This window comes from Panthera pardus, unplaced genomic scaffold (genome assembly GCF_024362965.1).
Source record: "Panthera pardus isolate Hobbes unplaced genomic scaffold, ASM2436296v1 HiC_scaffold_25, whole genome shotgun sequence".
Taxonomy (NCBI): domain Eukaryota; kingdom Metazoa; phylum Chordata; class Mammalia; order Carnivora; family Felidae; genus Panthera; species Panthera pardus.
This window is the reverse complement of record NW_026526821.1, coordinates 27,448,984-27,461,534: the sequence shown is the minus strand read 5'-3', so window position 1 is coordinate 27,461,534 and position 12,551 is coordinate 27,448,984. Positions and strand designations below refer to the sequence as shown.

General features: G+C 45.1%; 2 protein-coding genes and 1 pseudogene across 2 annotated transcripts; 1 reads left to right on the top strand and 2 right to left on the bottom strand.

Annotated features, from left to right (window-relative positions):
• Nucleotides 1–320: 320 nt before the first annotated feature.
• On the bottom strand, nucleotides 321–2,069 carry DEFB132 (defensin beta 132). The gene is made up of 2 exons (XM_019458083.2): nucleotides 2,018–2,069; nucleotides 321–604 (listed from the first exon to the last, which is right to left on the bottom strand). The coding sequence occupies exons 1-2, from the start codon at nucleotides 2,067–2,069 to the stop codon at nucleotides 321–323; spliced, it is 336 nt and encodes a 111-aa protein (XP_019313628.2).
• A 6,545-nt stretch (nucleotides 2,070–8,614) lies between these two features.
• On the bottom strand, nucleotides 8,615–10,795 carry LOC109272603 (60 kDa heat shock protein, mitochondrial-like; annotated as a pseudogene).
• Nucleotides 10,796–11,970: 1,175 nt separating this feature from the next.
• On the top strand, nucleotides 11,971–12,533 carry LOC109272223 (cytochrome c oxidase subunit 7C, mitochondrial-like). The gene is made up of 2 exons (XM_053890874.1): nucleotides 11,971–12,024; nucleotides 12,233–12,533. The coding sequence occupies exons 1-2, from the start codon at nucleotides 11,971–11,973 to the stop codon at nucleotides 12,500–12,502; spliced, it is 324 nt and encodes a 107-aa protein (XP_053746849.1). The 3' UTR covers nucleotides 12,503–12,533.
• The last annotated feature ends 18 nt before the right edge of the window (nucleotides 12,534–12,551 follow it).

Here is a 12,551-nt window from a genome sequence, read left to right as displayed (position 1 = left end):
CAGGTATCAGACCCGCACTGCAGTCTGAAGGCTCCCCTGCCTCCTGCTCCTCCCCTCCTCCTGCCACAGGTGTTTCCCCCTCAGTGAAATCTCTTCGTGCCTAACTCTGTCTTGGTATTAGGTCTTAGAGCCCCCAGACTGACAACATACCCCGTGGAGGAGTCCAACTGGGAGGCCTTCGTGTGGGCTCGATACAGACTCCAGGGTTTATTAAGTGGATGGCAGAGCGTTCTAGAAGACAGGAGCTTTGAGATGGGCCATAAACCGGAGCCGCGGAAGGAGGGAGGTTCCACCATTCGTGGGGGTGGGGCTAACAGTACTCAGACTACTTGGAGATGGTGTCGCGTTGTGCACCGCGGCTGTGGTATCGGAGATCGTGGTCGTGGCGTCGTAGCCGTCGGTTGCTTCTCGGTTTGGCTTTTCGTAGCTGTTCTGCAGAGCTGTTTCGATCTGTGGACAGGCGGTGGCGCGATGGGCCTCCCGTGGTCTTTGGTGCAGCGCCGTTTGCTCCTGTCGCACATGAAGGCGGATCTCTCCAGGGAGCTGCAGTGCAGCCTGCAGTGTCCTGGGAACTTGCGCCCACAGCTCGACCCACCCCCGCTGGCTGCGGAGGAGAGGACCAGAGGAGAAGTTCAGGGTGGAGGCAGCCCCGGGGCCTGCCCAGGGATCGGGGCCGTAGGGGAGCGTTTGGCTTTTTATTCCGAGATGGCCACTTGAGACAGCAGGCAAATGAGAGGGGGGAAGTCAGGCAAGAGGAGACAGGACTTGCCTGGACTGACGGCCTCTGGGGAACCCCGAGGAGCTCTTTCTCCGCCAGTCTCCGCGGCTTTGCACTAGTCAAGGCCTGTGACATCACTGTAGTTGGTGCCACAGGATGTGTGGGTGAAATCGGGGTGTGGGGAGCCGGGTCTGCATGGCAGGGAGGAACCTGAACCCTTGAAAGGGAGAGTTGGGGCTCTTCTTACCCCCCGGCCCCCACTTTTCTGCCTCATTTGTTCTCAGGGAATAGGAAACCAAGTATCAGACGACCCAGGGCAAAGAAAAAAAAGGTCAAATCGTTCCCCAACGCCTTAAAGGGAAATTAATGATTGCTACTGATGGGGTTTTTATGCATTCATACACTGCCGGATGCCAGGGGCCACCTTCTGGATAAATCTGATGGCTGTGTCTTAGCTCCATCTGCCATCACCTCAGCACTGGCATCTTCTGAGCACCGTTCCCTTCTGGGTTTCTAAAAATTTTTTTTTTTTTAACCTTTATTTTTGAGACAGAGAGAGACAGAGCATGAATGGGGGAGGGTCAGAGAGAGGGAGATACAGAATCTGAAACAGGCTCCAGGCTCTGAGCTGTCAGCACAGAGCCCGACGCGGGGCTCGAACTCACAGACCGCGAGATCATGACCTGAGCTGAAGTCGGACGCTTAACCGACCGAGCCACCCAGGCGCCCCCCGTTCTGGGTTTCTACGCACCCATTGCCTGGCTGTCTGATTTCTTTCTCCCTGGCTCTGCTTGCTCTCCTCACCCCAGGGTTCAAGTGGAGCACCTTGTTTGCCATCCTGTGTGAACTTGCCCTCTGGGAGGTCTCTTCGCCCTGCCTGCCAGCACTCTGTTGGGCATGGGGATGGGACCCTTGCTCCTAGGCCCAGTCTCTCCTCTGAGCACTAGCTCTGGGGCTGATGAAAGTGTCAGAGAGAGTGGCCTTCTCAGCATCTTAGGAGCTTAGATATAGGGAGCTCACATAAAGTGAGAGAAAGGTATTTTGGACCAGGTTGAGGCTGACTTTTGTTTTAAAACAGGAAAAAAGTTTGAGGACTGGTTTTTGTAGAAGATCGTACACAGGGTAGTGGCTGGGTATGGGGTATTGAGGCCAGTGGTGAATGTTGAGCGATCCCTACCTTAGGCTGGAACTCAGGGGGGTAAGTCCTGCCTCCAGGCCTCCACCTGGCTTGCCTGTCACCCGAGCAACCAGATCTGCTAGCATTTCTGCCCCCCAGCCCTCCTCCTCCATCCAGTTTACCTGGAGTCACCATTAATCCAAGGGATGCAAAGACCAGGAACAGGAGCTTCATGGCCGAAGGGATGGCTTGGGAAGCAAGGTGGCGGTTTAATGGAGTCCGGCCCCTCTGTGTGATGTGCTTGGAGCTACTGCCTTTATAGGAGCCACATGATGCCAGGATACTGGGCAGTGAACCAGAGGAAGAGTTCATTGCCACCCAGAACAGTCAGATTAGATCATAACGGCTACCAGTCTGTAGCTGTGATTGATTTATTGAGCGCTTGTATTCTAGGCTGTTGGGAGGGGAAGAGGCAGAACACAGCACCATCTTTCAAAATATGCTTCCTAGCCAGTGTCGGCAAGGGTGTGGGAGAAACGACTGCTCTTTTGCACCGCTGCTGGGCGTGTTGATTGGTACCGTTTTGCTTTTAGAGAGCAATTTGGCAATATGCACCAGGAGTCTTGAAAAATGCCTGCATTTTGCCTCGGTAACTCTATTCCTGGACTTTGGTCTAACGGAAATAATTGAACAAATACACAAAGAGGTCTATCTCAACATTGTTTGCAATAGCAGAAAACCAAAAGCATTCTAAATGTTGGTGAAACATGGATGCAACTGAAGACAGTATAATTGGACACCATGCAGTGATTAGACCTATTGCAGAGACTCATTTACTAGGCGGGCGACTCACTAAAGACACGCCAGCACTCTTCCCGTTTCAATTAGAAATACGTGGCGTCGCAAGAGACGGGCAATTCAACTAACAGTGGCTTAACTCATAGAAGTATCTATTATTTAATCAACAAGAAGAAGGGGGTGACTTGGTGGTGGGATGAAGTTAGTCTTGGATCCTTCTGTTCTGCTATCCTCCGCGTGTAGGTGCGCTGATTACCAGTTTATTCTCTTAGCCCCATATCCACCCTTCTTTGTCTTGCTTTGCGATACTGGATTTGAACCCTGGAAAGATGCCTCTTTTGCCAGCTGGCCCTGTGTTAGGCTTTGACAGTAGAGGGTGTTGGAAGTGAAAGAGCGGACCTAGGCCGGCCGATGGAAGAACACCACAAACCGCTCATTTCATTCTGGGTTCCAGTTCTCCATTTTTAAATTCAGCCAAGGAGCCCCATGGCTCTCGGTCCAGCTCCAGCCCTGCTCAGGCCATGCTCCTTCCCCCTGGTGGCCACTCCGGTAGCAGCACTGGCTTGTGTCCTCAGGCAACTGCCTCTCTGCCCAGTGGCTACCTCTGCAGATCAGCTCTGGCCAGCTCCCTCTGGGGAATTTCTTCGTCACTGCTCTGTGGCAGCCACATCCGCTTTGAAGAGAATGTGTGAGGTTAGTTCCTCCACTGGAACCCGGAAGTAGCGAAATGTGCTCTTTCCCTAACATTAATATTGCTGCTACTTCAGGTCCATAATCATTTACCTTTTATTTTGTTGATTAGGTCACTTACCAGTTTTTATTTATTTATCTTTTTTTTTTTTTTTTTTTTGGCAGGGGTGGGGGGAGTAATGCAATAGGCCCATGTTTATGCCCACCAATAGAAATAACAGCCATTAACTGATTGACCCTTATGACTAAATGGGACATTTCCTAGACTGGTCACCATATCCCTTCTGGGATGTTCTTCCAATTTGCAAAAATGACTTTCCTTGTTTGACCTATGGATATATGACCTGTACCCTAGAGGAGTGAGCAACCATTCCAAAATTTCTGGGGCTCACCATGATGCTTCCACAGCTACCCTCTGGAGTGATGAGGGAGTGACTGTCTTGGGCAGAGTAAGAGATCCAGCCCTCTAAACCCTTAGATGCTGCCTTATTCATGGAGGGTTTACAATTAAGCTGAAAACAACAGTATGAAACCTGTTAGTCATGCTAGACAGAGATCACCAAGGAGATTACCTTAGATGTACGATTGACCAGCCTGGGTTCCCTGGCCGAGGTATCTTAGAACCAATAGTATTCTCTTGACTCAGTTGGCCAGCTAGGGGTGGCATTTTTATATTGGCTAATACGTCATGTTTTGTATTAGTTAATACCAGCTGACTGACTGGGTTAGAATAAGAAGTTTCTTGCAGTCAGGAATCGGTAGAATTGTTGACCTCGGCATGCCGTTTAGTACTGTAGAACCACTTCTCTCAGCTTGGTCTGGGGACCCTCAGTACCCGGTTTAGGAAAGAATTCTAATGCTGCTTATTGTTCTAGTTATCTGTTGCTATATAACAAACTGGTTTAGTGGCGAGAACCGCAGTAGTCGTTCACTTAGCTCGTGACTCTGCAGTTTGGGCAGGATTCAGTAGGAGAGGCTCATCTCGGTTCCACATGGCGTCAACTGGGACACGTTAGCTGGGGCTGGAGGATCTACTTCCAAGATGGCTCACTCATATGGCTGCCAGGGTGGTGCTATCAGATATAAACTCAGTGGGCGTGAGGGACCTCTTCATTTAGGCCTCCCCATGTGGCCTTCCTTACAGAAGGATGGCTGGATTTCATAGGTGAGCATCCCAAGAGATAGGGACTAACTTGCTGATTGCCTCATCTTTAATAGGTGTAACTCAAAGAACATCAATCAAGGCTGAAGAATCAAGTGATAAAGGTGTAGACATATTTGGCAATGTAGAGATAACATTGAGAAAGTATTGTATTCACTCATATTGGATGTGTTGGAAAGGGAGGAGAGATAAAAAAATATGCTAATTCTATCATTGTTCTAGAAGGAAACCAGTAGATACTGTAAAAAGAGAAGGACATCTAAGGATACTGTATAACGTTATTGTTATAAAGATGACCACTCAAAAGTCTAAATTTAATTAAATATCTGAAACCTAAATATCAGAAAACCACACACACACACACACACACACACACACTACCTGGTGAATGACTTTTTAAAACATAAAAAATACATACAGTATTTCAGAATTCAGACTGAATATTATCTGCCCTATCCATAAATATAGATGCTTAATTCATTCACCTTGAAAATTTCGTATTAGATCATAAAGCATACCCAGCACTGCACTGTATATAAGATACCTAAATTTCTGATTCAGAAAGAAGGGGGGGGTTTGTCTCAAAGTGTTACAGACATACCAGTACACCTGTCTTGTCTGTCCCCTTGAGACCTGGAGCAAACTGGCTTCTCCTAGAGTGACACCACTGCCCTATAAGCTGGAGCGTGTGTTGGGGTCATGGTAACCTCTGTCTTCTTGGCTTGCCCTTCTTGGAACCTCTGCCTATAAGGAGGGAGGGTGATCACAGTCCAAGTATTCTTGACTTGGTGCTCCTAGGGGAGAGTCTGCACCCTAGGAGTGGGAGTTAGGTGGGGGAAGGAGGTCCAGTCTTTTGGACTGTGCTTGCCTTGACTAGAGTTGGGGTGAAGGCAGGAATGAGAGACACTTCTCCTCTGGTGAAACCATAACCCTATCTTTGGAGTCTGGAGGGAAATAGTCACTGTCTTCTGAGCTGCCCCTGCCAAGAGTTCATGGACATTGTGTGTGTGTGTGTGTGTGTGTGTGTGTGTGTGTGTGTGTGTATTGGGAGCAAATGCTGACCCCCGTGTTGCTAAATTAAATTACTAAATTTAATTTTTATTTTATTATAAAATTATTTTATTTATTTATTTTTAAGTAGGCTCCACACCCAACGTGGGGCTTGAACTCATGACCCTGAGTTCACAGTCACATGCTCTATCAACTGAGCCAGCCAGGCATCCCTATAAGGGTTTTTTAAATTTGGTGTTTCAGAGACTCTTGAGTGACTAGTTCAGTGTAGAAATTCCCTGTCCACCCACCTCCACATATACCCATGTGTAGGAACCCTCCAGATTTGACAGATGGTTCTCAGATCTATTTGCCTGGTCCTGTGGTTTTCAAACTATAGCGTATCTGAGTCATGCAGAAGATTGATGAAAATACATGTTGTTGAGCCTCTACCCCCAGAGCTGCTGATTCAGTGGGTCTCAGGTAGGTCTAAGATTGGCCTTTCCCATGGTGTTGCTGCTGCTGGTTCAGAGACCACACTTTTTTTTTTTTTTAATTGAGGTATAATTGAATATGTTATATTAGTTTCAGGTATAGAATATAATGATTCTATATGTGTCTAGAATTCCTATAGATTTAATTCTTTTTTTTTTTAATTTTTTTTTTTAACGTTTATTTATTTTTGAGACAGAGACAGAGCATGAACGGGGGAGGGAGAGAGAGAGAGGGAGACACAGAATCGGAAGCAGGCTCCAGGCTCTGAGCCATCAGCCCAGAGCCCGACGCGGGGCTCGAACTCACGGACTCACAGACCGTGAGATCGTGACCTGAGCTGAAGTGGGACGCTTAACCGCTTAACCGACTGAGCCACCCAGGCGCCCCTAGATTTAATTCTAATGCTAATTAGATTTAATGCTCATTCCATTAGCACACATAATTACAGAGTTTCTGTTCTCTTACAATGAGAACTTCAGATTTGCTCTTTTAGCAACTTTCAAATATGGAATACAGTATTTATTTTTATGAAAAAAAAATTTTTTTAATGTTTATTTTTGACAGAGAGAGAGACAGAGCATGAGTGGGGAGGGGCAGAGAGAGAGACACACACACAGAATCCGAAGCAGGCACCAGGCTCTGAGCTGTCAGCACAGAGCCCCATGCGGGGCTTGAACTCACAGACCGCGAGATCATGACCTGAGCCAAAGTCGGACGCTCAACCGACTGAGCCACCCAGGTGCCCCTGCAATACAGTATTATTAAATATAGTTTCCATGTTGTACAGTACATCTCCATGCCTTATTTATTTTAGAGCTGGAAGTTTGTACCATTTGGTCCCCTTCATCCGTTTTGCCCACCTCTGGCAAACTGCCCACCTTTGCCCACTCCCACCTCTGGCAACCATCAGTCTGTTCTCTGTCTGTGAGCTTGGTTTTTGTTTGGTTTATTCCACGTATAAGTAAGATCATACAACATTTGTCTTTCTCTTTCTGACTTAGCATAATGCCCTCAACCCATGCTGTTGCAAGTGGCAAGATTTCATTCTTTTTATGGCTGAATAAGATTCCATTGTATATATAAACCACATCTATCCATCCATCGATGGACACTTAGGTTGGTTCCCCTATCTTGGCTATTGTAAATAACCCTGCAGTGAACTGGGAGGTGCAAATACCTTTTCCAGTTGGTGTTTTTGTTTCCTTCAAATAAATACCCAGAAGTGGGATTGCTGAATCAATGGTAGTTCTATCTGTAATTTTTTGAAACACCTCCATATGGTTTTCCATAGTGGCTGCACCAGTTTACGTTCCCACCAACGATGCACAAGGGCTCCCTTTTCAGAGACCACATTTGAGAACAACTGGGTTAATCTTACATCCAAGGCGGGATTTTCTCTATGTCGGGGCACATGTTGGTGCTTTTATTGTTGTGCGTGTAGCCCACTTTCATTTTTTTGTTTGTTTCTTCACTTCCATTTCTTTCTACTCTTTTTTTTTCACTTAGTTTTGCTGACGATGTCATCTCTCTGTGTGCGTGTGTGTGTGTGTGCATGCACATGTATGTATGTATTTGCTATTGTTGGGGGGAATGTAATTAAAAATAAAATCTCTTCTCAACCCATAAAACCTCCCCACAGACGTAGAAGAGAAAGAAAACTGTTTTGTCACTAAATAAGCATTAAACCAGGACGTGATACATACCGTAGACAATCTGCCAAGAGATTGCAAAGACCAAAATCTTACCCATTTCTATAGCTAAGAAGATACAACTCATTACAGACATGTTCTCAAGACAAACACTCCCTAGCCCTGAAGAGGACCAGAAAGTACCATTTGTCACACATTGCTGATCCTAGATTCACTTGATACGTGGAGTGGCTTCTCTGTGTTTGCTGATTGGTTTCACCCAAAGGAAAAACAAAATTCTCATATCCTTGTGGCAGGTGGTAGTTTTGAAACTTAGAGCGAGGAGCCTGAGGAACCTGCTGAAGTTAGGCTCCTACCTACCCACAAAAACTGTGACTACATTTCAGAGAGGTGGCGCCCAGGTCTTTGAGAAAGACATTCCTGGGTTGTAAAGTGGTCAAGAAGTCTATTTACACTAAAAAAATAATAATAAATGTTTTAAAGAAAGAGAAGGAACTTACAAGTTTTCTAAAGTAAATGCTCTAAGAAAAGGGAGGGGAGGGGTGATAAGTCTCTAACAGGGAGAAATAAGGCTCTTTCTTTTTTTATTTTAACTTTAAACAAATTTCCATTACACAAAAGTCGCCACATAGTTGGCTGTTTCTCTACTTTGTACACAATTATTCTTGTTCTCCACAGAAAGACTGCTTCTTAACTTTTCATCTGGTGATGGCAAGTATGAAAATCCCGATTTTAACATAATAGTAGTAAAAATGCCTCTTTTTATTCAAAAGTACAAAATAAATTCTTTGTGAGCATGGACAATGACAGCAGTAAATCAGAATTTGTTGTCAACCGAAACCAGTAACTGATGGTTATAATGATTTTCTTAAACACCAGCCAGACTTTGCTTCAGTCATTTCCTCCAGTGGAATTCTCTGAAGTTATTGTTGAAGGGCCCTGCCTTGAGTTTCCTCTCACAGTTCATTAATAATGGTAAAGCACTGTTCTAGGAGTTAGAACATTCTACCTTCCATACCCCCTCCCAGTCTACCCATTCCACCCATTCCTGGGTCCTTTTCTTCTTTAGGAATTCCGGTGACTACGACTTCTGCTATAGTTAACAGAAAGGCAATTCTAGCAGTATCCAGTAAAGTAGGTCTTACACCCTTAGTTGGATCAGTGACTCCTTTTCCCACCATCATTCAAAAAATCTCCAAAGCATAGCGTCATAACCAACTTCTAAGGGACTTTGCATACGTTTCTCAACTATCAAGGATCCTTCAACACCTGCATTCTTAGCCATGGTCATCACAGGAATTTTGAAGATCTTCGTTAGCTGGAGTTATTGGATCCAAGGCTGGAATGCACCAAAGCAGGGCACAGCCCCTTCCCAGAGAATCTTCAGTAGCAGCTCGTGGAGCATTGAGGGCATCTGTAACTCTGTCTTTCTTTTCACTCACTTCAACATCATTTGTCCCAGCCTTCGGCACAGCTACTCTGAGAGTTTTGCCAGATGTTCATTCAGCTTTTCTCTTTCATATTCACTAGTTGTGATATCTAACTGTTGTGTTCAAGTGATTTTTTTGGATACGTTTTTCAATTTGAGCCTTGTCACCTTTTCCTTTTAAGAGCATGGAATCATCTTTGGTCATATTGACCTCTCCAACTTTTCCTAAGTCATGAAGCTGAACACCTTCAAGATTTAGAGTCAATCTTTCTTCCCCAAACACTGCACTACCAGTAGCAATAGCCATGTCTTTAAACAATTTTTTTTCTGTTGTCACCAAAACCTAGAGCTTTGGCTGCTTACCACCTGAAGACCAACTTTTAACCTATTCAAAACAAGTGTACTCAAAGCTTCTCCGTGAACATCTTCAGCAGTTATGAACAGGGACTTGCAGTGAGCATTGGCATTTCAAGAGCAGGTACAACGCACTGGACACTAGAAATTTTCTTGTTTTTCTGTTTTAGACATTTTCTTTTCACTCAGTAGAACATAGTCATCTTGGAATTCACATTTCTTTTTTTATTTTTATTTTTTTTAATGCTTATTTTTATTTTTTATTAAAAAAAATTTTTTTTAATGTTTATTTATTTTTGAGACAGAGAGAGACAGAGCATGAACGGGGGAGGGGCAGAGAGAGAGGGAGACACAGAATCGGAAGCAGGCTCCAGGCTCTGAGCTGTCAGCACAGAGCCCGACACGGGGCTCGAACTCACGGACTGTGAGATCGTGACCTGAGTCGAAGTCGGGCGCTTAACTGACTGAGCCACCCAGGCGCCCCTGTTTATTTTTATTTTTGAGACAGAGAGAGACAGAGCATGAGTGGGGGTGGAGCAGAGAGAGAGGGAGACACAGAATCCGAAGCAGGCTCTAGGCTCCGAGCTGTCAGCACAGAGCCTGACGCGGGGCTCGAACCCACAGACCGTGAGATGACCTGAGCCGAAGCCGGACGCCCAACCGACTGAGCCACCCAGGCGCCCCTCACATTTCTGATCTTTTGCTGTGTTAATGAAGTACAGAGAAATATAACCTCGATCAACCTTTATGCCTTCAGTAATTTCTAATTCATCGTTTCTTGTTTTTCCAACCTTTACTGTGATGACGCCCTCTCTTCCAGCCTTTTTCATTGCATCGGAAATGATGTTGCCAACTTCTTGGTCTCCACTTGCAGAAATCTAGCCATGTGAGCAATTTCTTCTGGGGCTGTCACAGGTTTAGACTGCTTCTTAAGTTCAGCGCTTACAGCATCAACAGCTAGCATCACACCGCTCCTGGCGTCCACTGGCTTAGCACCTTTGCTAACCTTCTCGAAGCCTTCCTTGGCAATAGAGCGTGCCAGGACACAGCAGTAGTGGTGCCGTCGCCAGCCTCTTCATCTGTGTTATTGGCAACATCTTGAGCAAGTTTAGGGCCAATATTTTGATACTTATCTTTTAAGTGGCATGGACCTTGCAACGGTCCTGCCATCTTTTGTTACTTTGGGACTTCCCCAACTGTGTTCAATAATCGCTGTTCTTTCCTTTGGCCCCATAGTAACGGCTACAACATCCGCTAAAAGGTCTATACCTTGGAGCATTAAGGCTCACGTATCTGCACCAAATTTTGTATCTTTGGAGGCCCGAGTGAGATGAGGAGCCAGTGCCCTGGACCCTCGCCTACTTTGGCAAAAGACTGCAGGTAACTGAAACATTTTTGCAGGGCAGTGGCAGGGCGTGCGGGCACCAAGGCAGGCCATCGGAGGCGAGTGAGGCAAGGCTCATCTTTTTCATTTGTGTTTGCCCTTACACTATCCTGCTTGCTTTTGGCTTTAAGGGAGGATTTGGGTGTGTAGCAAACTATTTTCAGTATGTATATGCCTTTCTTTCAGTTCCAAAAAGTTAATTTTGATGTTTTTCCTATAGGTTCTTGAATTGGATGCTTATTTTTATCTTCCTTTTATGTATTTGTGTTTTGTGTTAATTACATAAATAATATATAATATCTTTTCTTTTAATCCTATGATTTTTTTATTTTGAGAGAGAGAGAGAGAGAGAGAGAGAGAGAGAGAGATCATGAGGGGAAGGGGCAGAGAATAATGAAGAGAGAGAGAAGCTGACAGTGTGGAGTCCGATGTGGGGCTTGAACTCATGAATGTGAGATCATGACTTGAGCTGAATGAAGTTGGATGCTTAACTGACTGAGACATCCAGGCATCCCAATCCTATGAATTAAAAAAATTTTTTTTCCGATGTTTATTTTTGAGAGAGAGAGCGAGACAGAGTGTGAGCAGTGATGGGGCAGGGAGAGAGAGAGAGACAGAGACACAGAATTTGAAGCAGGCTTCAGGCTCTGAGCTGTCAGCACAGAGCCCGATGTGGGGCTTGAACTCACAGATGGCGAGATCCTGACCTGAGCTGAAGTTGGATAGTTAACCGACTGAGCCATCCAGGCGCCCCAGCTGTGAATTTTTAAAACATTCAAAACATTCAAAACATTTTAAAACAATGTTAATAAGAATTGCTAAAATAAAAATCCCAACAACACCAATTGCTGGCAAGGATGTGGAAAAAATTGTTATCTCTTGAATTGCTGGTGGGAATGCAAAAGGGCCCAGTTACTCTGGGAAATGGTTTGTCAGTTTCTTTTAAAGTTAAACATCAACTTCCCATTGGACCTAGCAGTCCTACACATGGGTATTTGCCCTAGTGAAATGAAAACCTAGGACCACCCAAAAACCTATAAACAAATGTTTATAACAACTTTATTTGTGACAGCCCTAAACTGGAAAAACCCAAATGATCTCAATGAGGGAAAGGAGAAAAAAAAAATCTGCACTAGATCTCTAGAATATAATACTATTCGGCAGGAAAGAGGAATGAGTCATTGATGCACATGGAAAATTGGATAGACCTGAAAGACAAGCTGAGTGAGAGAAGCCAGGCACAGAACATTTCATTCAGCGGGTATCCTAGGAAACAGCAAAACCACAGTGATGGAAAATAGATCAATGGTTGCCGGGGGTTGTGGTGGGATAAGAGTTTGAATAGAAAGAGGTATTTGTTAGGTGATGAAGCTATTATTGTATGTTCTGTTTGTGGCGGTGGTTGCACGAATCTAAACGTGTCCAAATTCAACACCGGGGAATAAGGCGGGGACTTGGTGTGGTGCTACGGTATCTTTCGTCTTGGGTGTCTGTCGTGCCTTTTGCACAGCTTCCAATCGCACTGTGTTGGGACAGAGCATCTGGAGGTTCACAGCCTCTGTGGTCTGTAGGAGCCACTCTGAGGAGGGTCCAGGGGAGAATTTGCCATTTTCAGTGGAAAACAAGTGGTGGTTACTAAATATGATGACTGTGTACTTTGGATCTGGATTCACTGCACCTTTGTTTATAGTAAGACACCAACTGCTTGAGAAATAAGAATGTTTTAAGTAATCCATTAAGCAGATGTGAAAAGGAACATTTTAAA